The sequence below is a fragment of the Macrotis lagotis genome, chromosome 7 (genome assembly GCF_037893015.1).
Source record: "Macrotis lagotis isolate mMagLag1 chromosome 7, bilby.v1.9.chrom.fasta, whole genome shotgun sequence".
In the NCBI taxonomy this organism is placed as follows: Eukaryota; Metazoa; Chordata; class Mammalia; order Peramelemorphia; family Peramelidae; genus Macrotis; species Macrotis lagotis.
The window spans coordinates 199,749,178-199,776,523 of NC_133664.1; the positions used below are offsets into that span (position 1 = coordinate 199,749,178).

At 35.1% G+C, this 27,346-nt stretch overlaps 1 protein-coding gene across 1 annotated transcript in view; it reads right to left on the minus strand.

Moving 5' to 3' along the window:
• ANO2 (anoctamin 2) overlaps window positions 1-27,346 on the minus strand; it is a 546,921-nt gene that overhangs the window by 99,097 nt on the left and 420,478 nt on the right. The window contains exons 16-18 of the mRNA XM_074195316.1: window positions 25,135-25,246; window positions 17,042-17,099; window positions 16,434-16,534 (exon numbers count right to left, since the gene is read on the minus strand). Coding sequence (XP_074051417.1) covers window positions 16,434-16,534; window positions 17,042-17,099; window positions 25,135-25,246 — 271 coding nt within the window. The remainder of the gene's footprint in view (window positions 1-16,433; window positions 16,535-17,041; window positions 17,100-25,134; window positions 25,247-27,346) is intronic.

Below are 27,346 nucleotides of genomic sequence, written 5' to 3' on the forward strand. Positions count from 1 at the left end.
TCTAAAATAGAAAAACCCACTCCTCTTCCAAATTTCCCTTTTTTCTGTCATGACTACTATTATTATTACTTTCTTCAGAGTCAAGTTTGAAGCTAGGAAACTCCAAAAATTTTTCTCTAATCAACTTTAAATGAAGTCTCTAAACAGACACTAAAACTATAGAACTCACATAAATAAGAGTAAAAAAAAGTTCTCAACTCAAGATATAGCATTTCAGTAAAGGTGGGTCTCAGGTGGGTAAAAGGGAAGTATAGCTCAGGATAGGCAGGAGTGCTGGAAAGCCAAGAGGAAGCTCTTAGCCTCAGGTCCAGACCCAGAAAGTCAGTGGTACAGCAGATAAGCAATGAGGATTCCAATCCCAGCTTGGAAGACAAATTTCAAGCCCTAGGAACTCTAGTGACAGGCCAGACTGGATTGGACTAACCTAACACAAGGAACAAAGCATTAGATAACCCTTGATAAGAAGGGTGAAAAATAGATAGCACCCTTCATAAGAAGTAAGCCAACTTGTACTCCAGGGACAATGCTCAATTACCAAAATATGCAAACAACAAAAAAGGTAACTATTAAAAGCTACTATTCTGATAACAATGATAAAAATATCATTTCAGAGGAAGAAAGCAGGGACAAAATGCCTATTTGTGAAGCCTCAAAGGGGCTTTAAATTGGTCTCAAAGCCAAAAAGATCTCTTAGAAGACCTCAAAAAGGATTTTAAAATTCAAAGAAGAGAAAAAGAAGAAAAATTGAGAAAAGATAGGAGAGTCATGTAAGAGAATTATAAAAAAAATAACTGAAGAAAACAATACCTTTAAAAGTAAAATTGGCCAAATGGAAAAAGAAATCAACTCCTTTAAAAATAAAAATGTCAAGTGGAAAAGGAATATAACTCATCAAAAAAGTACATTGGAAAGGAAATACAAAAGCTAACTGAAGAAAATAAAACCTAAACATTAGAATTGCACAAATGGAAACTAATGACCCTATGAGACACCAAGATTCCAGCAAATTAAACCCAAAGGCTGAAAAAACAGAAGAAAATGTAAGAAATTTCTAAGGAATAACAGCTGACATGGAAAATAGATCCAAGGGAGATAATTTATTATTTATCGGTTACCTGAAAGTCATGATCAGAAAATGAACCTGGACAATATATTGCAGGAAATTATGAGGGGAAACTGTCTTAAAATCTTAGAAGAAGATAAATTAGTCCTTGAAAGAATCCATTAATCATCTCCAAAAAGAGATCCCAAAATAAAAACTCCAAGGAATATTATAACCTAAAAGAAGAAAATACTGCAAGTAACCAAAAAAAGCAATTTAAATATCAAGATCTAGTCAGGATACTGCAGGACTTACCTGCTTCAGTATTAAAGTATCAGAGGTACTGGGATATGTTATTCCAGAGAGCAAAGGAGTTTCTTTTTTATATTAGAAGTAAGTTTATTATTTTTAATCATATTATCATTATCACAATAGTCTTGTTGTAAAGGTAAATATAATTCTTCTACCCCCCACAAAAATAGAGAAATATCAAGAAAAATAAAGTGAGAGAAAAAAGAAAAAATATGCTTAAGTCTGTATCTAGATACTGTCACTCTGTCTTTGAGATGATCACATTCTTTATAGTAAGTCCATCAGAGAAATTGCTTCAATAATTTCTCCTACAGATGCTATGTATGTTATATCTTACTACTCTCTCCCATGATCTTCCCTCTCATCTATCACCTACACCTCCTGTCCCTTCCCCCATCCCCTTCCTCCAATCCATTTCCTCTCTTTTTTTTCCCTCCAAGATAAGATAAATTTCTAAACCCTAATGAATGTGTATGTTATTTCCTCTCTGAGTCATTTCTGATGAGAATGAAGGCTCGCTCATTCCCCCTTCCTTTCACTGCAAAACTTTTTCTTGCCTCTTTTATGTGAAATAACTTAGCCCATTCTACATCTCCTGTCCCTTTTCCCCAGAACAGTCCTTTCTTGTCCTTTAACTCCATCTTTATAATATATTATACCTTCATATTCAGCTTCCTCCTGTGCCTTGTCTATATATGCTAAAGGAACTTGAATTTCAACCAAGAATCCACTACCCTGCAAAATTCAACATTATTCTTTCAGCAGAAAAGATGGATTTTCAAAAAATTTGAGGACTTAAATGATAAAAATACCAGAACTGAGCAGAAAATTTGAACTTCATATATGACTCAAGAGATGCATAAAAAGGGCAATAAAAAGGGTGGAAATGTTAATAAGGCTAAATTCTCTACATCACTACACAGACAGACATTGCCTGTAACTCTTGAGAATTGCATTTCTTCTAGGATAGTTGAAAGGAGAACACTTAGACAAATGATATAGGTAGATATTGAGAATTTCTATTGGGACAATTAAGGGGAGGGTCTTATAATGTGAGTGTGGGTATGGGTCTAAATTGACTATAATATGATGATGCTTATGGGTCTTGAGAATTTTATTTCTAATGGGAGAATACTTGATATTAGTATGAAGTGATTATTATGTTATGAAGCTTATAAATAAATCAACCAATCAATAACTGAGAACTGTACTTCTATCAGAATAAAAGAAATAAACTATGACAGACAGTGTGGTTATAAGATAGGTCTAAAACAAATAAATCATGAAAAAAAAGAGAATTATATGGGAGAAGAACATATCGCAGGATAAATAACACTCCATAATGAAGCAAAAAAGTGAAGGGAAAGAAGGGAACATGTGAGCACTGAGTGAATCTTATTCTAAACAGATTTGGTGCAAAGAGAGAATGATATACATTTCCAGTTGGGTTTAGAAATTTATCCTACCCTACAGGCAAAGGGGGAAAAAAAGGTTAAGTGAAGTTGGTAAAAGGAAAAGGGAAATAGAAAAGGTGAAGACAAGGGGAAAAGGACTGATACACGGAAGGCAAATTGAAACAAACATTAGTGAGGAGGGATAAGAGGAAAAGAGAGAGAAAAATATCAAGTGGGAAGATAGGATGGGGGGAAATATAGGTTTAGTAATCTCAAAGTGAATTTGAATGGGATTAATTGCCCAGAAAAATAGAAGTGCATAGCAGAGTGGATTAAAAACCAGGATCCTACAATATGTTATTTACAAGAAATGCCTTTGAAGCAGAGAGATACACACAGGGTAAAGGAAAAAGGCTGAAGCAGAATCTATTATGCTTTAGCTGATGTTTAAAAAAAGCAGAGGTAGCAATACTGATCTCAGACAAAGCAAAGGCAAAATTCAGATCTAATTAAAAGGGGGGGGAAATGGAGAAAGAAATTGTAAAACTAAGGCCAACTGAGAGATGAATTTGTGAAATTTTGTGAAATCCTCCTAATAATGCCCATCAATTGGGGAATGACTGAAAAAATTATGGTATATAAATGTTATGGAGTATTATTGTTCTGTAAGAAATCATGAATGTCCCAAATTCAGAAAAACATGGATGAACTGATATTGAGTGAAATGAGAAGAACCAGGACTGTACAGATTGACAACAACATTGAGAGAGAATCAAAAATACTGAGAGACCTGTTAAGGAAAATGTCATTAATGTCCAGAGAAGAAACTATATTTTCTGAATTAATAGTAAAGTATATGTTCACTTTTTCAAATTTCTTTTATGTTTTTTCATTCTTTTTGTGTGTTTTTTCACCCTTAGTTCTACTTTTTCTTTCACAAAATGACTAATATGGAAATATGTTAACCATGATTATGCATGTACAACCTATATCAGATTACTCACTGTCATGGGGAGGTGGGGGGGAGGAAGGAAGGATAATAGGAAAATGTGGATCTCAAAAACTTACAAAAGAATGAATTTCAAAAACTATCTTTGCATGTAATTGGAAAATAAATTTTAAAAAGAATAAAAAGAGAAGCCTTTCCCAGTCTTCCTTAATCTTAGTGCCATAAATTGGAGACTACTCTGCCCCAAAGTAAAAAGGATTATTTTCTGAGATAACTACTATGTGTATGTTTCCTGCGTGGCCACTGGGATATTATGTAGAGGGAATTCTTATGAAAATATGGATTAGATTAAATGACATCTGAGATCTCTTTCAGATCTGAGAGTCTGTGTTTCTATTGTAATTGTCCAATATTAACTCCATTGTAGATTTTAGAATTTGTAATTTTGTAGAATGTTGAAAATGAAATAGAATTATATTGCTATCTAATATTTTTATCTAATATTCTTTCCATACCACCTATATAATCAAGGGGTTGGACTGAAATAGTATTTTATATCTCTTGTTTGTACCTAGTGTTTGTATGTTGTCTCCCCATTAGATTATCTCAAGAGCAGGAACTGTTTTTTTAAACTTTCTTTGTATCCCTAGCACTTAACATAACATCTGGCATATTATAGTGTTTGATAAATGCTAGTTGAATGACTAACCGGCTGCTAATGTATTAAGTTGATAGTCTATTAAAAATTTCCGTTCTTTTTCTAGACAAATTGCTAACTAGCTGTGACTCTACTAGTTGTGCTCATCTTGTACTTAAATTCAATTTTTAACATTAATGTTTCTATATTAAATTTAGTTTTATTAGATTGGGAGCACCTTTCCAGATTGTTGAATCATTTTTGCCTCTTAGTATAGTGTCTTACACTTAATAAACATAAAATACACACTTATTGGCTGACTAACTCTGTCATCTAATGGGGTTATAATCTCTGCATTGTTAGTTTCTAAGATAAAAGAATGCTTGATCATCCAGTCTAACTGATATTTTAGTGGGAATCTCTTCTAAAGCATGCTTAATAAGGTGTCATCTACGTCCTATCTGAAAATATATCTCCAACAAAACACATATTGCTAAATGATTGTGCCTGTACATTTTTTGATGCTTGTTCACATCAGGAATTGTTTGTCTTAGATATCAGATTCTAGAGGTTGAAGATCTGTTAAATGTATTTTGTTTAAACACAATCAGACAATTTATGTCTATCAGGCAGGGAAAATTTATGACACTAAGAGAATATAGCAGATATTTTTATGTATTATAGTTATTGGCAATGGTGACTTTTCTGAATGAAATAATTTAGATCCAGAAGAGGTAACAAGGATGATGAGGGAATTGAAGCCTCTGCTATATGAAGATTAGAGGATCAGAGATTTAAATTTAGAAGAGATTTTGGGAGCCTTATATTCTATAATTCTTTAAAAAAAGAAATTAAAACCCAAACAGATTAATTTATATTTTTAAAGATAACAAATTTAAGAAGTATCAGGTTTTGTATTTAAATTTATATCTTCTGACTCCTCTATAAATGAAGGAAATAAGGCTAGAAAAAAAAACTTAGAGAAGATATTAATGCTGTCCTCAAGCACTGCAAGAAAAATTACTCCTTTTCTGCTTTTACTAAGGATATTTAGGAAATTATTAAAAAAGCAGATTTTAGCTGAATATATATTTTAAAAAAACTTTCTGATTTGTGCTGTCCAAAAATGAAACAGTCACTTCAAAAGTTAATCTCATTACAAGAGACATCAGTCTGATGGACTACTTGTGAATAGAGGCAGAATGGTTCAATGAGAAAAATTATGACTTTGGAATTCCATAACCAGATTCAAATCCCCATTTCTTGATATTGGTAACATATATAATCCTGGACAGGTCACAATCTCCCTGATTTCAGTTTCATCATCTATTAAATTATGGGATTGGACTCTATATGGCTCAAAAGGTCTTTTCCAACTCCAAATTTTTAGGGATATTCTAGTAAAGATTTCTGTTCAGATATGGAAAGATCAGAAAGAAAAGAGGTGTCAAAATCACATTCTACAGGCTACAAAATTCACAGAACTAGACCAATATGTAATTAGGAAGTATTTAATGAAATCAGTGAAGATACAATGTAAAATTTATTGTTCATTTGTTAGTCATATCTGACTCTTTTGTGACCTCATTTGTGATTTTCACAGATAATGGAGTAGTTTGCCATATCCTTTTCCAACTCATTTTACAGGTGATGGAACTGCCACAAACAGGGTTAAGTGACTTGCCTATAATTACAAAGCTATTAAGTATTTGAGGTCAGCCTCCATACACCATGCATTATGATGCCACCTAGCAGCCCTACAATGGTAGATTGATAAGGTTAATTTGTAGTTTTCCAAATCAATATGCAGCTCATAGAGATCCATTTTTATTTTAATTTGACAGTATTGAAATAGAGGTTATCCAAGTTCCCTTCAGCTCTAAGATTCTTTAACTCTATGGGGCAAGGTTGTGATCAGGTAGAGGCAGAGCTCATTACTCAATAAGTAATTCTCCTCTGTTCTGGAAAGAGCAGGGGATCTGTATGAATTATCAGGAAAAGCCAAAGTGTCCTTGTTAAACCTGTTTCCTTACTATAGAGTAGTTAACAACTGGCTTTCAGTTGACATTGATAATAATATTGTTGATGTTGATGATGATAATGACTTTTTTTGGGGGGGAGGGGATAAAGAACAATCATATACCACAACTTGTTCAGTCATTTCTTAATTGATGAGCATACCTGCAATTCCCAGTTCTTTGCCACCACAAAGAGAAGTGCTATAAACATTTTAGATCATATAGACTTTTACTTTTCCCTAATCATCTTTGGAAATACACCTAGTAGTAGTATTTTTGGGCAAAGGATATAGCCTTGTGATGGAATACTACTGTGCTCTAAGAAATAATGAGCTCATTGATCTTGGAAAAATGTGGAAAGACTTGCATAAAGAATGAAGAACAAAAATGAACAGAACCAAGAGAACATTAGAGACAGTAATAGCAATATTATTATAAGAAGAACTGATCAAATAATTCATTTTGACTATATAAGTAGCCAAATTAGTTCTAAAGTATATGTAAAATTAGATGCTATTTTTCATTCAGAGATAGAACTGATAAAAAGAAGTATGTATATGATAATTTTACATTAATAGTTTACATATGAACATATACATGCATATATATACTATTATATACACAAATAGGATAGACATATTTTGCATATAATTGTGTGTGGGTGTATACATACACCCCCCCCACACACATATATATTTATATAGACATCTTAAGGGTACGGAGAGGAAAGGAAAAAGAAATTTGTATAACCTTATCTATTTAAAAGGAAAAGAGAGTTGTATATAATAGATTTGCAGTTTCATGTGCAATCAATGCTTGTTTTATTCCATCACTTAAAAAGAAAGAAAAAATGAGGGGAGAAGAGTATTGATTAGGGAAAGCATCCTTGGGAAGCTCACCGAAATTGTGCTTTAAAGCTGTAATTGATTTCTAAGGGAGTTTGCAGAGACTCTTCTATATGATACCTTTCAGAATGCAACAGTCTAGTGTAACTCAAGTGTAACCCTAGGTGCAGACAAGAGGGTGAAGCAGGGGTTAAACTGATCCCCTTTGCATCCATAGGAATATCTTCATTATACACAGATCTGGTCATGTCAGCCCTATCACCTAAGCCACTCACTGGTTCTTATTGCATATGTGTAATTTTATCACCTGTCTACAGACTACAGTATCCAATAGACTGGATTTGTTCAATCTTTAATTTGTCTTAAGGTCCTGGTTAATATTTTAAATGACTCTCCTCTCCTGCTCTGTCCCCTCTTCCAACATCATGAAACTAGTAAGCCTAAGTTAATTTCACAAAATGACCTCAATCAGACTATACCTCTGGGGCCACATTTGGATCTTTCACATATGACCTTTGGCTCCTAGAAATTTTTCATTTCTGTGTCAGAATATCTTCTTACATAGATTCTGTGAGGCCTTCAGCAGTTATGAGACTCTATTGGTTAATGGTGATTGTAAATGTGGCCCCAGAGTCAAATCACAACATTGGAACAATAGTGAATTAGAGAAATACTTTCTTCTGACTGATCTCAGTATATTTCGTTAGAGCTTTAGCTTACTTTCCCTTAAGATGAATTGTAATTTTTTTTCCCTATCCCCTTGATCATATCCCTTGAAAACTGTAACTAAGTTACTATTTCAATCTTCCCTTTTCTCTATAGCACTTCATCTTTAACAGGTGCTAAGAATCCAATTTCCATAGAAAACTGTTATTTCTGGGGGAAAAAATTCCTTGTTTCCTTAATTCAAAACAATTGCCAAAATTCACTAGACTTGGGCATGAAATTCTCCAGAAACACTACACTATTTAAACGGTCGCATTTCTTCCCTTCATTTAAATCTTAACATGTTCAGTAAGACATGAAAAGATGGTGGCATGACATAAACCAGGCCCAAAGGAAATTAATCCCTGTCATCTGTGTTTAGTTATACTCTGTGGGCCATGCTATGAGGCCATATCCCTTAATACCTGGAGGTTTAAGATAATTTTATCAATGGTTTCAAATCAGTTAACCCATGTAAGGAAGAATATTTCTATGTTGGATTCATTTAGCTCTTGATGGCATTGGAAAAGTTTATCTCAGAGAGGCTGCCCTCTGACTTTCTAGGGAACAGATCAAATTGCTCAAACTAAATCCAGGGTGGGCTGCTTTTCAACACTCAAGGCTCAAATTATATTCAATAGTTTCTCAAGTCTCAGGGGAAATCAAGATTGGGTTCATACAAGCCGAGTGTCACTTTGATGACTCCTGGGGCAATATAAAGTAAGAACTGTAATATTTCACTGAATGGACACCCTGAGCTTTTGCTATTAGCCTTTACCATTGACATGCCCTTGTTGGCTTTTGGTTTTCTTATCAGTTTTTATTGTATCCTTACCTTAAGTGTAGTGGAAAGAATGCTAAATTTGGTGTCAGATACCTAGGGTAAAAATCCCACCTTGGACATTGGCAATGGGACCCTTGTCGCCTAATCTCTCAGAATTTTAGTATTTTTATAAGTCAAATGAGAAAAATATTTGTATCATTGTTGTGATGGAAGCACTTTAAAAACTTAAAGAATTAAATAAATGAAGCTAGGATTATTGTAACTAGCTCTCTGGTGCTAGATTTCCTCTGTAAAAGAGGCCTGTATTAGATAAGTTCTAGGTCTTAAAAGAATAAGGTTTTGGGGAAAGAATGATGTGAAGAATTATTAGATTATCTCTAACAGTACTTTCCAACTCTGAAATTCTATGAATCCAATTTCTACTGCTATGGGGTATATTTTTTTAGCCTCACCCAGTTCAGCAGGCTATACATGAACACAGATTGGAAATGTTTACTATACATACTTTTAGACATGGTTAAGATAAATTTTGTGCAAAATCTAGAAAGATATGCTTATGGAAAGAGCACTAAGTTGAAAGGAAGGAAATATGGAATGTAGTCCTGACTGCCTATAGCTGTGGTGACCTCTGGCAATTCATAACCAATAAGGGTTCAGTTTTATTATTTGTAAAATAAAAAGAAATGGATTTAATGACATCTTGGGTGCTTTCTAATTTTAACATTGTATGATTTTATCACTATTCCAACCTTGTGGTCAGCCAGTCGTGATTCTATTGTCATATCTCAGTGGTAGGTAGCAGAAAGGTCAATTATTGACAACAGCTATAAGGCACAGAGAAAGAACTAGCATTAACCACCACAGCTCTGACACAGAATACGATATAGGAGGGGGATATTTCATAATCATCATTAATTAACATTTATCTTGCATTTACTATTGGCTATACCCTGTACTTTTCAAATATTATCTGATCCTCACTTCATTTACAGATGAGAAAATTAAGGCAAAAAATATTACTTGGTTTTTCCATGATCACACAGATAGTAAGAATCTGGAGCCTGATTTGAACTTAGATCTTCCTAATTTCAGCCCCAACATTCTATCCACTACATCACCTAACATCACCTGCTTCTATTGCAAAAGAACAAAAGTCTCCCTATCTAATTAGGTCATTTATTTCCCCCCTGCAAGGTCCTTTTGTTGTAGTATACATCTAGTGTTCACCTTCCTCCCTTCGTCTACTGCTGACTTTTTCATGGGATCATGGCACTCTGAGATCATTTGGGAACTCTGGCATAAGGATTTGATCAGATGCCTGGGCGGGGGGAGCTTATCTTGTCTATTGCTATGATGACATATGATATAGTAAACTATCCTAGTATCATAAGATTATAGCTGTAGAGTTGGAATGAGTCTTAAGTATATCAACTCAAATCTCATTTTATATTTGAAGAGTACATACACAGAGGGGAAATAAATAAATACATTCATTAATATCCAGTGAAGGTAATTGACTGGCTGATGGCCACAAAGTATTGTTTGGTAGAGTTGGAATTACAATCCTCTGCAAAATTTTGTTATATACCATGCTATTCACATATTTTACAACACTACTAATCACAGAAAAAGTCTTGTGATCTCTTCCACTGTGGGATTTGTGCCCTTAGATTTGTCTGATCTTCATATAATTTTACCACAATTCTGGAATTTCTAGGTACAGCTATTCCTAAGAAAGTTGACAATAGTTGGGAGGAAAAGAAAGAAATTGGAATGTCAAAACTAGAAGGAGAGATGAAACTGAGGTCATGGTACCAAAGTCAGGTAAAGTCAAGATAGAAAAACATTGGTAGGAAGATGTAAGAATGTCAAATTCAGTTGGGAAAGGGTGAAAGGACAATCAGAAGAGACACCAAGAAGAGGTACCAATAGGCAAAAACAAGATAAGATCAAGTGAAGAATCATTGAGTTATGAGAGTACTAGATAATCACAATTATGAAATATAAGGACAATAGATTATGAGAGGGTAATATATTTTTAAAGATTTACAGAATTAAAGTCTAAGACTTTACATATTTCCTTATTAAATTTTCTCTTGCTAGATTTGACCCTAAATTTTAACCTTTCAAAATCTCTTTGAATCTTTATTGTCATGCAGTGTATTAAATATTTATTCCAATTTTTGACATCTACAAATATGACAAGCATGTCATAGATGATTTTTAAATAGCAGTCAATCACATTTCACTGGGGCAACAACACATTTTTTTTTCTCCAGGCTGACAGAAAATGATTAATGACTACTCTAGATATGACTTGAAATTTTGACTCAATATACAGAAAAATAAAATCCTTTCAGAGTTGTCCTAGTGAGCACTACATCACTATATTTCTTTTTTTTCAGTTACAAAGCACATTTAATGATAATTCTCTAAGTCAAAAATTACACTGGTATGGAGAGGTCAAGCCCAAGGGCCAGAACCCTCACCCATAGATGAATTCCCTGACTTAATAGCAGTGTCCATCTGGATGAGAATTACTACATTAAAAACAGAGACTGGATGACCTTTTGTCAGGATGTTAAAAGTATGCCTGGATCCAAGATTTAAGTCTGTTACTTAATGGTTGTGTAAATGTAATTTCTTCTCTATAAAACTCAATTTTCTCATCTGCAAAGGAGACATTAATATTTGTACTCCTACTTTACTATAATATTGCTAAAAATCAAAGGAAACAATGAAAACAAAACACTTTTGTAATTATAAAACTCTGCATAAACACAAAGGAGGGTCATTCATTTTCTATTACCTAATGTCCTAGTGTTCCTCTGACTGGAAAACTTTCCTTGTTCCCTCTAACAAATTTCTAATTTTGTTGGATCTCTCCCTCCCCCCCCCACCCTATTTCCTGAGAAGACAATGTATCTAATAAAATGAATAATGAATTCAACTATGCAATGTGACCAATGAGGTAGGAATCATCATCTCCTAGTCTGGAATATGGCATATATCTCAGTTAATTGACCTGTGTGAGTCTTTTCAAGTACCGGATTTAGAGCATCCCCATGAAATCAACTGTCCAGAATTCTTTTGCTACTTGCCCTGACCTCCTGCAAAAAAATTGCAGCCATTGCTTATCACCAAATGACCAGGGATAAGATTTAGAAGACTGAATTCATTGCAGACACTGCTTCATCAATCCATACAAGGTAAACACCACGTGGGGTGGCACCGGTCAGGAGTACTTGAGTTCAAATCCGGACTCAGACACTTAATAATTACCTAGTTGTGTGGCCTTGGGCAAGTCACTTCACCCCACTGCCTTGCAAAAACTAAAAGAAAAAAAAGATAAACACCACTTTATTCTTCCAAAGCCATTAGATTGCAAGACTCTAATGAACAGATCTTGTCTAGGATCTCAGATAGTGCCTTGTATAAGAAATAAAAAGGAAGTCACTAGATTAAAGATCTGTACCACTACAACATAGTACAGAGTATGGTATAAGTAGACTGAAAAAGTAGAAAAGGATGGGGTTAAGATGAATTTTGAATGCCAAAGAGAATTTAATATTTGAACTTAAAGGCAACAAGGAGACACAGTTCAGTGAGTAGGGGATGACAATTCAGACCTATGCTTTAGGAAATTCACTTTAGTGATTGACTGGAAGACTGACTAGATTAGGGAGAAATTTGAGATGAGTAGACTCACTAACAGCATAGTGTAATAGTTTGGACATGAGGTGATGAAGACACACATTAGGGTGGTGGTAGTGTCAGAGGAAAGAATGGGTTATAGTAAAGAAATATTGCAAGGGGGAAATTGATAATCTTGGTACCAGATTGGATATGGGGGGAGAAATAGTGAGGAATCAAGGATGACACCCAGTTATCAGTATTAGAAGTATGGTAATGCCCTCTACAGTAACAGGAGACATTAGAGGGTGGATGGACTGGGGAGAAAAGAGCATGAATTTTGTTTTTGACATACTTATCCCCCATTTTGGGATGTTTTCATGCCCAGAATTCTTTCCTTCCTCATGTCTTTCTTGTGTCCCCCCGAAGTCTTCAAATTTTACCTAGAACCTAGTATGGGCAGCCTTTTCTGATTCTCTTAATTCTAGGGTGTTCTCTGTTGATTATTTTCAATTTATCCTGCATTTATTTTATTTTACATAGTTGTATGTCTGTTGTTCATCCCATTATATTTAAACTTTAGAGCTGGGTCTTTTTTTTTCTTTTTCTTAGTATCCTTAACATTCAATGCTCGACTGGGAAAGAACAGAGGCAATGAAAAAGACTCTGATGTTGGGAAACATGAACTTGGACAGATTTCAAGAGGATAAAAGGCATTGATATTCTGTGGTCCATAGAGTCATGAAGAGTATGCCATGATAGAGTTTTTAGACTTATTTATTAAGCACTGACCTTCACTCCTCAGCTAATCTAAGAAACAGTCTTGTTTTATTTCTCATCATCATCCATAAATATTCTATGTCTAGGACTCATAATTAAAATCCCTTTCTCTGATTACAACTTTCTATTCTATAACTTTTATCACTTTTAAAAATTCCTAGAAAAAGTCATTTATGAATATTACCTTCATTTTCTTACCACCTATTTATTTCTCACCCTTTTGTAATTTGGCTTCCAATCTTATAACTTGATCAAAATTGTTCTTCCCAAGATCATAAATGAACTTTTATCTATTTAATTTTTTATTTCCTTCTCAATCCTCATGCTTCTCAACTTCTCTCCAACTTTAGATTCCATTAAACACCTCCTCAACCTCATGGATGTTCTCTTCTTTCTTGGTTTTTTTCAACATTGACCTCTAATTATTTTCTGACAGATCCTTTTCAGTGTCTTTTAATGAAGCATCATTGTGAAAAATGTAGGATGTTTGGCTTCCACAGAATGTAAGAAGAGTTTGTTAGTTTAAATATGTATATACATTACAAAGACAAGGTCAGCCTGTGGTTGTTGGTGTTTACCTGCAGGAATGTGAGTGTAAGACAAAAGAACTGACCCCATCCTGCTCAGACCAGAGATTAGATCATGCCTGATACATGAGTTGAACTAGGGACCTTGTCCTTTACAAGTGAGGTATTACTATACACTCCCCTGTACTCATTAGTATAATGACCAGGGCAGGGAAAACATAATATTACAGAGTGGTATTGATTAGATTGCAACACCAATGGCCGGCATGAAGGGGAAGAACAAACCTTTCAAACTACATATAAGACTGGACATTGTTGCAATTTGCTGCCTCTGTGTGCTAGGGATACTGGCCGTCCTCTGCAGAGAAGCTTATTAATAAAAGCTATTTTAATCACTCTGGACTAAGTATTTATAATTATGTACCATTTATAACAATCATATCTCCTCACCCGCATCATTCTGTCTTTTCTTCTTTCTCCTCACTCTCTCTATTGGTCTGACAATAAATCCTTTGGATTAGTGTGTAATCTTGGTATTGACGCCTCCTAAATCTATATGCCAACCCCTAATCCTTTTAAATTGCAGTCATTCAATGTCAATAGTCTACTATATCTTTCTCCCTGGATGTCCCATGGGCAACTCAAAATAAACATGTCTAAAATGCAATTAATCATTTTCCTCTCTAAATTTTCTAATAACATCTTCATATCTTTCCATTTCTTTTGAGGAAACATTTATCTTTGCAATAATCTAGCTTCATAACCAGGGCATCACCTTCAACTCTTAACATCTCTTCACTCTCTGTAAATAATTTGTTTCCAAGTCTTATCAATTTTACTTCCATGAAGATTTTCATTTCCATTTTTTCCCTCTCTTCTAGATAATTATCAGCTAAGTTCAGGTCCTCCTTACTTATCTAGGTGAAACAGTATATAGAATACTGGGTCTGGAGTCAGGAAAATTTGAGTTAAAATACAGCCTCAGACACTTAACTAGCTGTGTGACTCTGGGCAAATCATCATCTATCTTTTCTTAGCTTCAATTTCTTCATCTATAAAACTGATACTATGCAGTATCTGCCTCTCGAGGTTAGGATAAAGTGATAATATTTGTAAAGCACTTTGCCAACCTTTAAGCACTATATAAATACTAGTTACTATTGTGATTGAAATTGAGCTGTCCTCTCCAATACATCTTTCACACAGTTGCCAAAATAAGCTTTTTAAAAATTATCTTTAAAGATAACACTCTCCTTATTCAAGAACATTCAATGGCTTCCAATTGCTATTAGAATAACATACACACTCTTCAACTTGGCATTTAAAGTCTTCCCAGACATATGTGGTAGTAGTACTACCCATCCTATGTTCTCTTCACATTGTCTCACATCATTTTCACTCCTACCTTCATGCATTCCCTCATTCCCTTTACACTTATTGGGTTTTGTTCCTCTTCTTCTAAGGTTCAGTTCAGGTATACCTTCTACATGAAAACTCTCTAGATGTCTCTAGTCATTAGGGATCTCTTCCTTCTTAAAATATCTTTTTGCTACAATCTATTCACATTTTTCTAGAAGAATGTCATGAGGGCAGGAAATTTTTTTTAATTTGTTTGTTCCTCAGTGTCTAAAATAATGTTTTGTACTCAGGAGGTACTTAAAATATTTGTTGGATTGAATAAATCAGAAAATACTAAATCTATTAAGCATACAATTGACCTGGTGATCAAGGGCACAAGAAGGTGGGGGTGAGAGTGGAGAGAGAATAGAACTCCCTCAGAAGATTAAGGATACTTACTCTGTAACTGTAAATTAACTTCCATATTCTGTACTTTTAAAAATAGGGAGGGACCCATAAGAGCCTGAAGATGTACTGGAAATTCCCTAGCACTCTAATAAATTGGTAATTAATCTTCCTTATGTACACATCTGGTCATGTCAATGCTATGTCTTTAAATTTTCCAATGCTTCCTGGTCAGAATGAGTTAGCTAGGTATTCAAGGCCTTTTGCAATCTAACTCCATGATCCTGCAGGAGAAGCTTCACCATGTAACAAAGACCATGGAACAATAATTCATTCTTGATCACTCAACATCCCAGTAAACAAATCCTGTACTTTCCCATTTCTGTGTCTTTGCTCATAAGTCTGAAAGGTTCTCCTTCCTACCTTATCCCAACCTGTTGAAACTCAAACTAAAATGATAACATCTCACAATCATTTAGCATTTTAAAGGTCCTAACAATGACTCTGTGAGGTTGGTGATCTGTGTTTTAGTTCCATTTTATAAGTAAGGAAACAGAGTCAGAAAATTAAATGATTTACCAAAAGTCATTTAACAATGTCCAAACAGGGACTAGATCCCAAGTTTACTGACTCAAATTCCAGTGCACATTAGGTCAGATGTACTATGATACTTTTTAGCAACCTGTTAAGACCCAGATCAAATGTCACTTCCTACATTAATATTCTCTGATCTTTGTCCTAACCTAGTTAGAAATAATTATTTTTGTTTTTTTCTTATTTAACAGAGCTATATCCCTCTTAATCCTTCCCCAAGTCCTATAATGTTTCTTATTCTGCCTCTTCTGTCCAAACAATTTTTTTTATACTTCACTATTTTAAATTTTCTAAAGACTGGGATTATTTCTCACTGAATCTTTGCATCTTCCCTTTGCACCTCTTCTCTCTGCATATACTAGGCAATCCATAAATATTACAAAAGGAAATGTGTTCAGTCTATTCAATAGTTGATTATTTCACCCAACAAAGATATTGGAAAGAGATGGACTACAAGAGTTGGTACTTACGGGACACCAATCTCAAAGATGTTGTTCTGGATGAGCTGCTTCCCTAACATGATGATGCTCAGTTGAATGCAGAGCTCCATGAGGCAGCCCCCTGGAGCACACTGTGAGGGAATACAAAGTAAGATTTATGGGATGGGAGGCATAGAAACATAACTCCAGGGGGATTAGGATGTCCCAAATCTCCAACTACTCTGTGTGCACTCCACTGGGGCCATTGTTGCCATTCCCTGCCCAACTGAGCTAGGACTCTACTCCTAGAGCCACCCAGGTTTTTGTTAGGATTAGTTATAGGCTTTACCATCCCCTTCTGGAAATCTTTAGCCATATCATAGTAGGGGTACCTTAATTAATCCACAGTTCCCTCCCCTCCTTGCTTCTCTTTATGTTTTCTATTCCTCAATTAGAATGTATGCTCTTTGAAGATAGGGACTATCTTTTAACTTTTATATTCCCAACACCTGGAAAATATTAAGTATTTAAAAATATATTCTATCTATCTATCTATCTATCTATCTATCTATCTATCTATCTATCTATCTATCTATTATCTAGCTAACTAGTTTTCTCTATCTAGCTATCTAGATGATGGTAATAGTAGCATCACTTGCCTCTTCCATTCGGTAACCATCAAACACATAGACGTAACTCCCGGGTCTGCCGACAAACCTAAAATTAGGAAGTAAGGTAATGTTAGGGAAGGGAAAGGATGACTATATTGTTAGAGGATATGATTCATCTGTGAAATGACCTCCTTTCAATGTCTTTCTTTGCAATGCCAGTATAAATATTCATGGCAGGAAGAGGAAAAGTACAGACCAATCTTAATAATAGGTAGATTAATTTGAGGGTCAGGCAGCTTTGGTTCAGAAAGCACAAGACTTAAGGACTGGAAGTCTTGAACTTGAGTTCTGACTTTGTTACTTACAAGATGCATGACCTTAGGGGGATGCATGACATTGTAGACAAAGTACTGGCTCTGAAGTAAGAAGTCATGAGTTCAAATCTTGTGACCCTGGGCAAGTCACTTAAACCTCTTGATCCTCAGGTTCCTAAGTTATAAAGAAATTGATTTGATGGTCTAGGTGGTTCCTTTGAATTCTATGACCCCTGAATTCTCTAATAATAGGGAGTCAAAGTAACTTTTTGAACAAGAAAGTGGCATGGACAGATAGCAGCTTTAGAAGGATTATTCAGATCACTGTATGGTGAAGAGAAGGAAGTCTGGAATCAGAGAAACCAAAAGAAGGCTATCCCAATAGTCTAGGTGAGAGTTGATTAGGACCTGAACTAAGGTGACTCCTTTGATTGAAGAGAAATCAACAGTTTGGTTATAAGAGTACTTGTGGAAACAGAACTGATAACATAGCTCATGAGAAAAAAGAATTTTTTTTTAGTGGATTGAAAAGGCAATGTGAGTCAAGAATGTTAGGGAAAAAATCTAAATAGAAGTTTAGGTTGAATTAATACAACCACAGTGTACAGAACAAGCAAAGTGATTGTTTGTATTTTACCTTAGCCAAACCATCAGGAATATTTTGATCAGTTCTTGGTGCCCCATTTTAGGAAAGTCTTGAAATATTATGGAATAGAGGAGAATGAACAGGAAAGCAAAGAAATTGGAAGAAACTGTTCTGTGCAATGATGTTGAAAAAAGTGAAAAGATCTAACTTGGAGATTTGGGGAAACATGATAGTTGTCCTTAGTATCTGCAGACTCACAAGGGTAAAAAAGGTTAGTCTTATTCTGGCTATAAAGGGCAAAGCCATGAGAAATAATTGGAAAATACTGAGAGGCAGATTTGGACTTGATGCAAAAGAGAACGTTTTTAGCCATTATGGCTATCCATTAGCAGAAGGGATTCCCTTGAAATCTAGTGACTGTTCAATCATTAGAGGCCTTCAAGAAAAGAAAATCACATCTTTTGTTATCTACATGACAGCATTTTGAGATTTTAGAGTACTGTGTTCAGTTATCAGTTGGACTAAAATTACTAATTCACTCAGGGAAACATGATTCTTTCAGTCATTTAGATCCATTGTCCAGGTGATATCCTTGATACTCCCTTAATATTTAATTCATCCATCTCTCATTCTTACCTCCCTCCAACAATATCTGGTTGCCAGAGCTTAATTTCACTACTCAAAATCTCTCACATCTGGTTCCTTCTCTCTACTCATGCTTCCTAGTCTGGACCCTTCTCATTTTTCATATAGACCACTATAAAAACCTACTGAATGATCTCCTTATATCCAGTCTTTCCCCTCTTCAATTCATCTACCATATAATTGCCAAAATTAAATTGTTAAAAGGAATTCACTGGGTTTTCTCACTGGTAGCAATACATTGACAGGCTGAACACCAAGATCGGTAATGGCTTAAAGGTGGGAGGCAGCTTTTATTGATAACTTTCTTAAGATAAAGATTGCTCAGATAGATCAAAGCTAGTAAAAAAGATCTAGTCTTTGCATCTCAGTTATTCAGCAAGAGTGTTACAATTTGTAGATAAGGGTAAAAACAGCATAGTTAGAGGCATATGACAAAGAGCAGGTAATGCAAAAATCTGCAGACTCCTTCCCTCTCCTACCAGAGCAGGGAACAATAAGTCAGATTAACTTTCAACAATATTCCTAAAGCACAACTGTGGTCAGGTCATTCGGTACATAATTAACTTCAATGGCTTCCTATTGGCCTTACTATAAAATTCAAATTCCTCAATTTAGCATTAAAGACCTTCATAATTTGGTTCCAAAATACCATTCCAAGATGATAACACATTACTCTCCCTCATGCATTCTAGATAGCTAGGAAGTTTGATCTGGAGTCAGGAAGAACTGAGTTAAACTCTGTCTCCAGAAACTAACTAGCTGAGTGACTCAGGGCAAGTCGCATAACTTGTTTACCTTATTCCCTTGAAGAAGTAAATGGCTTTTCCCAAGAAAATTCAATTGATGACATTGGGTGAGGGCTCTGGTCCTTGATATCAAGAAGAGTTGAACATGACAGATCAACTGAACAATGCTTGCTACACTCTAGGCAAAGTGATTTATATGTTGTTTGCTATCATCAATATTCTATTTCCTATCATCTATCTCCATGTCTTTACACAAAGCTACATGGGAGGTTTTCCTTTCTTATTATGTCTTCTTACAACCCCAGTTCCCTTAAAGGCTCTGCTAAATTGCTACCTCCTTAAAGAAATCTTTCTTGATTGCCCTGGTGGTTAGCTCTTCCTCTTCTAATCACCATGTATTTGTTTTGTATGGAATACTTCCCCTATAGATTGAGAGCTCCTTAAAAGGTGAGAACTGTATCCCTTTGGCATTCATAAACTCAATTCCTAAAATAGATCTAGAAGTCTTTTTTTTTCTTTTTGGCTTTTTGCAAGCATGAGGTTAAGTGACTTGCTCAAGGGCACACAGCTGGGTAATTATTAAGTGTCTAAGGCCTCCTTTGCATTCAGATCCTCCTGACTCCAGAGCTGGTGCTCCATCCACTACACAACCTAGCTGCCCCCAGAGTTGCATATAATTTAATGTTCTGACTAATATTTATTTTGCTTTGTTTTTTCCTCCATCTGTTTACCTTTTTATGCATCTCTTAAGTTCTATATTTGAAGATTGCATTCTCTGTTCAGTTCTGATGTTTTTATCAAGAAATTTTGGAAGTCCTCTATTTCACTGAACAACCATCTTTTCCCCTGACAGAATATGCTGAATTTTGCAGGTCAATTGTAATACAAGGTCCTTTGCCCTCCAAAGTACTTTCTTCCAGGCCCTCTGATCCTTCCATGTCAAAGCCAATAAGTCCCATATGAGTAGGATTTGTAATTGAATTGTTTCTTTTTGGATGCTTGCACTTTTGCCTTTATTTGAGAATACTGGAATTTGGCTATGATAAAACTTGGGGTTTTTAATCCTTTTCTAAAGGAGTTCTATGTATTCTTTCAATGGCTATTTTGTCTTCTTGAGTTAGTAGATTTGGACAGCTTTCCCTGATAATTTCAGGAAAAAATTTTCCAGGCTTTTTTTTAATCTAAACTTTTGGTAGACCAATAATTCATGAATTATTTCTCCTGGATCTATTTTCCAGGTTGTTTGTTTTTCCTAGATCTTACTTTACAATTTCATCAATTGTTTCAGCCTTTTGACTTTGTTTGATGGAATCTTGGTGTCATAGATTCATTGGTTTCTATTTGTCCTATTCTAATTTTTAGGGTTTTATTTTCTTCAGTTAGCTTTTGTGTTTCCTTTTCCAGTTGGATAATTTTACTTTTTGCTGAGTTGTATTCCCTTTCCAATTGGTTGAGTTTTAGATGAGTTGCATTCCTTTTCTAGTTGGTTGATTTTACTTTTTTGAAGAGTTACATTCTTTTTTCCAGTTGGTTATTTTTACTTTTAAAGGAGTTTTCTTTAGTTAATTTTTCATAATTTTCTCGCATAGTTCTTATTTCTTTCTCCATTTTCTTCTTCTTCTTCCTTTCCTCTTTGGTTTATAAATTCCTTTTTTAAGGAATTTTAAGGAATTAAAAATTTTTAAGCTCTTCTATGAGCTTTTGGATTTGGGACCAATTCACAGACTCCTTTGAGACTTCCCATGGAGGAAATTTTTCACTGCATTCTTCTTTTGAAGTGGCATTTTTATCATCTCTAACTATATAGTAGCTTTCTATGGTTAGTGCTCTTTATTGCTCATCCTGATTGTCTGAGTTCTGATCCTGAGCTATAGGGAGTATATACCCACTCTTTTTGTGCCAGAGCTAGGGTCAGATCCCTGTCTTATCTCTGACCAAGATGTTGCCTATGCAGCCCAGGTGTTACCTATGCAGTTTGTTTTCTCCTTTATGTTCAGGTTCTGCCTTTACAGTAGTTTGTTCCAACCCAGTTCTGTCTTTATCCCAGTGTTTCCAGGGTTCAGACTTTTTTGGGATTGGGACCCTCCCTGTTCTCTAGCTATCATGTTACCAGCTGTTGTCTAGCTGCTGGGACTTAGACTGCTCTGTGACTTAAAGCCTCCTACTGATTTTGCCATTCTCCCACCTATGGTCTTTACTTCCCCTTTTCCCCCAAAGAGACTAACCTTCACTGAAGAACCTTGTTGATATCTAAAGTTGAAAATTTGTTTCAATCTTGTCTTTTTTTTTTGGTGGAATCTATAGCTTTAATGACTGTATAGAGGCTTCATTTAGCATTGTGTAGGGATAAGCTCCAGGAGTACACTAAATTAATGCTACCATCTTGCCTCTGCCCCAGAAATCACTCAGGTCAAATTTGAAATCAGTTTTTCCTGACTCCAGGAACAGCATTCTACTCCCCATACCACCTAGAGGAAATGGAGGCCTAGAAAAATTGATTGACCTACCCAAGAACAAATAACTAATAAGTATCTGAGATAAGTTGCCTCATAAATTCTTATCAACTGATTGATCTTTTATTATCAACTGAGGTCTTTTTCAGATCTAAGATTATTTTGATTCCATCATCCCTCCAGGATTACTCCACTTCATTGACATATAAAACTGGCATTTATCTCTTGAATACCACCACCAGTTCTGCAGCTTCCTCAGCATTTTGAATCTGGTTTGAATCACTCAAATCATCAAAGAATTATTTATTGCCCATTCTGTGCAAGCCTCCATTCATGGGACTAGAAATGCAAAATAAAATGAAATGAAATGAAATAATGCAAAATAAAATAATCATTGCTCTTAAATACCTTACACTTTATTGTACTGAATTGTGAAAAGAATGTATATACCAGCAAATTCAAGAGAGAGGAAGTTTATAATCTTTAGGCTCAATTTTCATGAAAAAGCAGGATTTATTCCCTCCCTCCTTGACTATGTAATCCAATAGTGTTAGTGGGCATCTCTATTTAGGTCCTTCTTCTTATCTTAGCACTCATGCATGGGACAACCACAGACCCTAATCTGATGTTCCTGGTCAAGGCAGTGAACCATTTGGATTCTCCAGTGCTGCTTGTACCTCTTATTTCTCTAGTTAGTAAAGCTGACAGTTGACTAAGCAAATAATGTTTCTCTTTGCAGGAATATTGATTTTCCAGGGGAGAAAAAAGGTATGGAAGAATTTGAAGTTCAATCTAGAGATTATTAGACCAAGAATCAATAACTGCAGTTTTTTTATGTTGCCTAATTTCATTCTTCTATAAAATACAAAAGCTAGACACAGAAAGCTTTATTTACTTTTCTGAGCAAGATCTCAAAGTTTCTAGAAGAGAAACTGGGCAGAGATAGAACCTGGCAAGGACATAAAAGGACTATGTTGGTGTTTTTCTTGTTCTATATCAGCTTCTTACTCTGTCTGGTCATTGTAGTCTCACATTCCATTCACAGTGATTTTCCAAGTCTAGTTTAACTTGCTGCCTTTGTAAATTCCTGCCTTTGAGTTGAGCCTGATTTTCAATTTCCCACTCGAATCTTAATTTAGACCTTGCCCTCTCTCTCATAGCTACCAGTCTCCTCGATGAAACTGAGTCCCAACAGAAACAAGAAGGGCAGAGGCCAAATTACTTGGGACCAATTGGACAAAAAGAGAAATCTCATTTATTAAAGCAACAAAACCCCAACACAATTTTTAAATTAGTGTCTGTTGAAAAAATTAATGTCCTTCTTCTGGGTAGTCTTCTATCAGCTGACATCTGGGGACAGCAGAGGATAGAGGCCTAAGAAGGGGGATTTGATTTCAGACTGTCAATGAATCACAAAGGGATGCAAATATATCTGAGCATTAGCATAGGCAAATCTAATAGACATAGGAGAGGGCGGGTTGAAAATATGGGATGGAGAGTGATTCAGTTTGATTGAAACTTAGGCTAGATGAATGGAAACAATATGAGATAATGTAAAAAAGAAGGTTTCAGTCAGATTGCAGAGGGCCTTAAATGTCAAGGTATTGGGTGTTAGATAATGCATAGTGAAAGTTTTCAAGTGTGCAAATGAATAGATCAGAAAAAGTCATCAAGAAGACTCAGACAATTATTTGAAGAATCAACTGGAGAAGGCAGGGATAGAAAGTGGAAAATGCATTAAGAGACTATTATAATCATCTAAACAAGAAAATTGGTAGGGCTAAGCAAGTTGTTGCATTAAGAATGAAAAGTAGAATTATTGAAGTAGAATAAAAAAGCAGCTGACATTTTTATAGCTTTTTGATGTTTCTAACTATCAAAGAACTTTCTATACATTATCTAATTTGGTCCATTTTGAAGATCAAATTACCCATCCCTACAATAAAGTAGATGTTGTTAGCTTTCTTTTACAAATAAAGAAAATTATTGGAGGGACAGAGGAAAAATACATACATTAGTCTCATGCCGGTGGGCTATGAACTGATCCAGACATTGTGGGAAGCAATTTGGAACTATTCCCAGAAAGGTACCAACCTATGCATATACTGAGTGCTATCCCACTACTTGGTCTATACCCCAAGGAAATCAAAGGAAGAGAAAAAGGATCTATTTGGACACAAATATTTAGAGCAGTTCCCTTTGTGGTAACCCAAAATTGGAAACTTAAGGGCTTTCTTCCCAGTGAAGAATGGTTAAGCAAATTGGGGAATTTGAATGTAATAGAATACTAATGTGCCATAAGAAATGAGGAAATGGACAATATTTACAATGATAACATGAGTTAATAACATGAGAGTTATGACATGAGAATTAACTTTGAAAGACTTAAGAACTCTGACAATGATGAACTATGAGACCAAAAGAATGAAGATGAAACCTTACTGATGGAGAGGCAATAAAATGCAGAAATAGAAATTTTTGGATATGAAACTAACTGGTGCAGTGAATAGAACACCAGACCTGGAGTCAGGAAGGCCTAACTTCAAATCTGGCCTCAGACACTAACTGTGTGACCCTAGGCACGTCATTTAATCCTGGTCACTTCAGTTTCCCCATCAGTAAAATGAGCCAGAGAAGGAAATGGAAAACCTCTCCAATATCCTTTGTCAAGAAGACCCCATATGGGGTCATGAATAGTAGACATGAAAGAAGAAACAGAATACCAACAAAAATAAGTGGGAATTTGTTTTTCTGGATCTATATAGTTATGTAATTAAAATTTTGTTTCTGATTTTTAAGAGTAATATTAGTAGAGACATACTAATAAAAACATCTGTTACTTCAAAAAGAAAAAGAATTAAAAAGGAAAATTGAAGCTCAGAGAGATTAAGTAACTTATCCATGGACAAACGGATACTACAAATTAGAGACAAGTCTTTCTTGACTTAAAATTCATAATTTTCACTATACTACATCTACAGGGAAATGACAATATTTATCAACTGATTGGATGTAGGAGAAGGAAGAAAGGGAAAAAAAAAAAGATCAAGGATGACTTTTAAGTTTCAAACTTGGTAGATAGGGAGAATGTTAGTGCCCTCTACAGAAACAAAGGAGGCATAATATTATTTGAATCCTAGCAGTTCAAATATTACTCTCCCTATTTTGAAAGTTAAGAAACTTAAATGGTAAAGATTCCAAGCCTAATGTTCATTTCACCACATCAAACTGTCTCTGACCCAGAGAAATCAAATAGCCACAAACTGCATAGGATGAACAGCACAGGAGGGTCCAAGAGATGGGATAGCTCCACTCCCCAAGGGAACATACATATGGAAAACTATGGTGGGATATGTAGGAAAAAATAGAACATCCATGTCCATCCAACAATGCCTACCTCCCTTTGAAAAAGGCCACGTAGAAAATTGGGGAATAGGCATTGACGAACTTCAGCAGGAAAGCTTTGAGGATCAGTCGCTCCTCGAAGGTCTGTTCTGTTTTCGGTACCTCTGCAAGAAAAGAACAAACCTGAGCTGTGTGGTAAGACCCAAGGGATGTCCATTTCTTCTATCTCAAACCCATAAGACACAAGATACAGGTTTGAATCCTGACTTTGATCCTTAGTAGTTCTTATAACTATAGGAAAGGAACTTGAACTATTTAAGCCTCATCTGCAACATGGAAATATATTTATAATTACACCATATACCTCAAGAGATTGTTTTTGAGTTTTGTTGTTTTTTTTTGGGGGGGGGGGTTTAGGTTTTTGGCAAGGTAATGGGATTAAGTGGCTTGCCCAAGGCCACACAGCTAGGTAATTATTAAGTCTCTGAGCTAGATTTGAACTCAGGCACTGCCAACTCCAGGGCCAGTGCTCTATTCACTGTGCCACCTAGCCTCCCTCCCCCCCAAGAGATTGTTTTGATGGAATGTATGTGTATGTATACATGTTTTCATTTATATACAAATTTTAAAAAAATACTAAAATGATGTGTTCCAACCTGACTGAAATATACTGTTTATGCTGAAAAGTAGAGAATGGATAAAAGAAATCTAGAAACAATATTACCAGCTCCCAACACATAATTCATACTTAAATGCATGTTGACCAAGGAAAGTTAATTGATATAACTCAATCACAACAAGATGGTATTGAGTGTCTAGAAACTGATGCTGTTGCCAAGTGGAGCTTGACACTGATTTAGAGAATAAAGTTGTTTGTTATCTATTACTGAGGAGAAAAAAATAAAACATTTAATTTAATTTAATAATTTAAAAAATTAAAAAATATATCCCCTCATAAAATAGCAAAAAAGGATAATTGAGGTGAAAGTACACAAAGTATAATAAAATAAAAAATATTGGGACAGTTGGGTAGTGTAGTACATAGAATGGTAAGAGTTAGGAAGAACAAATCCCAAAATTCAAATCTGGCCTTAGTCACTCACTTACTTATTAGTTATGTTCCTGTCCAAGTCACTTAATCCTGGTTACCTCATTTTCTTCATCTGTAAAATGAGTTGGAGAAGGAAATAGTAACCCACTACAATATTTCTGCCAAGTAACAAAGAGTTGGATACAATGGAAAACAGCAAAACAATGGCAATGGAAAGCCAAAGGGAAAAACTTGTTTTCACAGATATTGGTGAAACTTTGTAAAATGTGATTTGTTACCAGAATATTGCTTGAAAGAGTGCAGTGAAATAGTTTAGACAAAAGGAATAGGGTAGTGATGTATATTAAAAAAGGCATACAAATAAAATAAAACACACACACACACACACACACACACAACACACACACTTGGGAAATCAAAGGAGAAGCATTTGGTTGAACCTCAGTGGAGGCAGAAGCTGAAGTGATGATTAGGTGTTTTGAAACAAATAGCAATCCTTCCACTGAGGCATGATGAAGAAATGATAGAAAGTTTCAATTAATCCATACATCTGCTAGAGTTAACTTCCTGCCAAAAGCAGAGCAATGAATAATTTCTTGACATGATTTAATGATAATTTTCTCTTTTAAAAGGTAGAGGAAGCACTAAGATGAAATGTGGTTCTGGATTTAATTTATACCAACAGTGAGGAACTAGTTACTGTGATAGAAATGAGACCCTTAAGGGAAAGTGATTATTCCATCTTATAGCTTCTGAAAGAGGAGAGGAAAACTGTGCATAGTCTGACAGATACCCTAGGTTTGAGAGAACAGATTTCAAAGGTTAAGAGAAGGTCTCATCTCCTAAATTTCTATAGGAAAATTCAGCTCAGGAAAAATGGGAAGGTCTTAAGGCAGAGGTTCTAAACTTTTTTCAGTCATAGTAATATGTTTCTTTGGAAGTCTGATAAAACCTAGGAACCCCTTCTCAGAGGAATGTTTTTAAATGCAAAAAAAAACTGATAAAAGTGCAAAGGAATCCAATTATATTGAAATAATTATCAACAGTTTTTTTAAAATTCATGGACCCTATGTGAAGGACTATGTTCTAAGAATACAGAGAAATAATTTCTCTGAGGTGGAAAAAAGGGGGCATTCTGAAATTTAACTCTAAAGATGTATACAGAACTCACCAACCAATCTGAATTTTAAGACATAAAAAGAAGATAAAACAA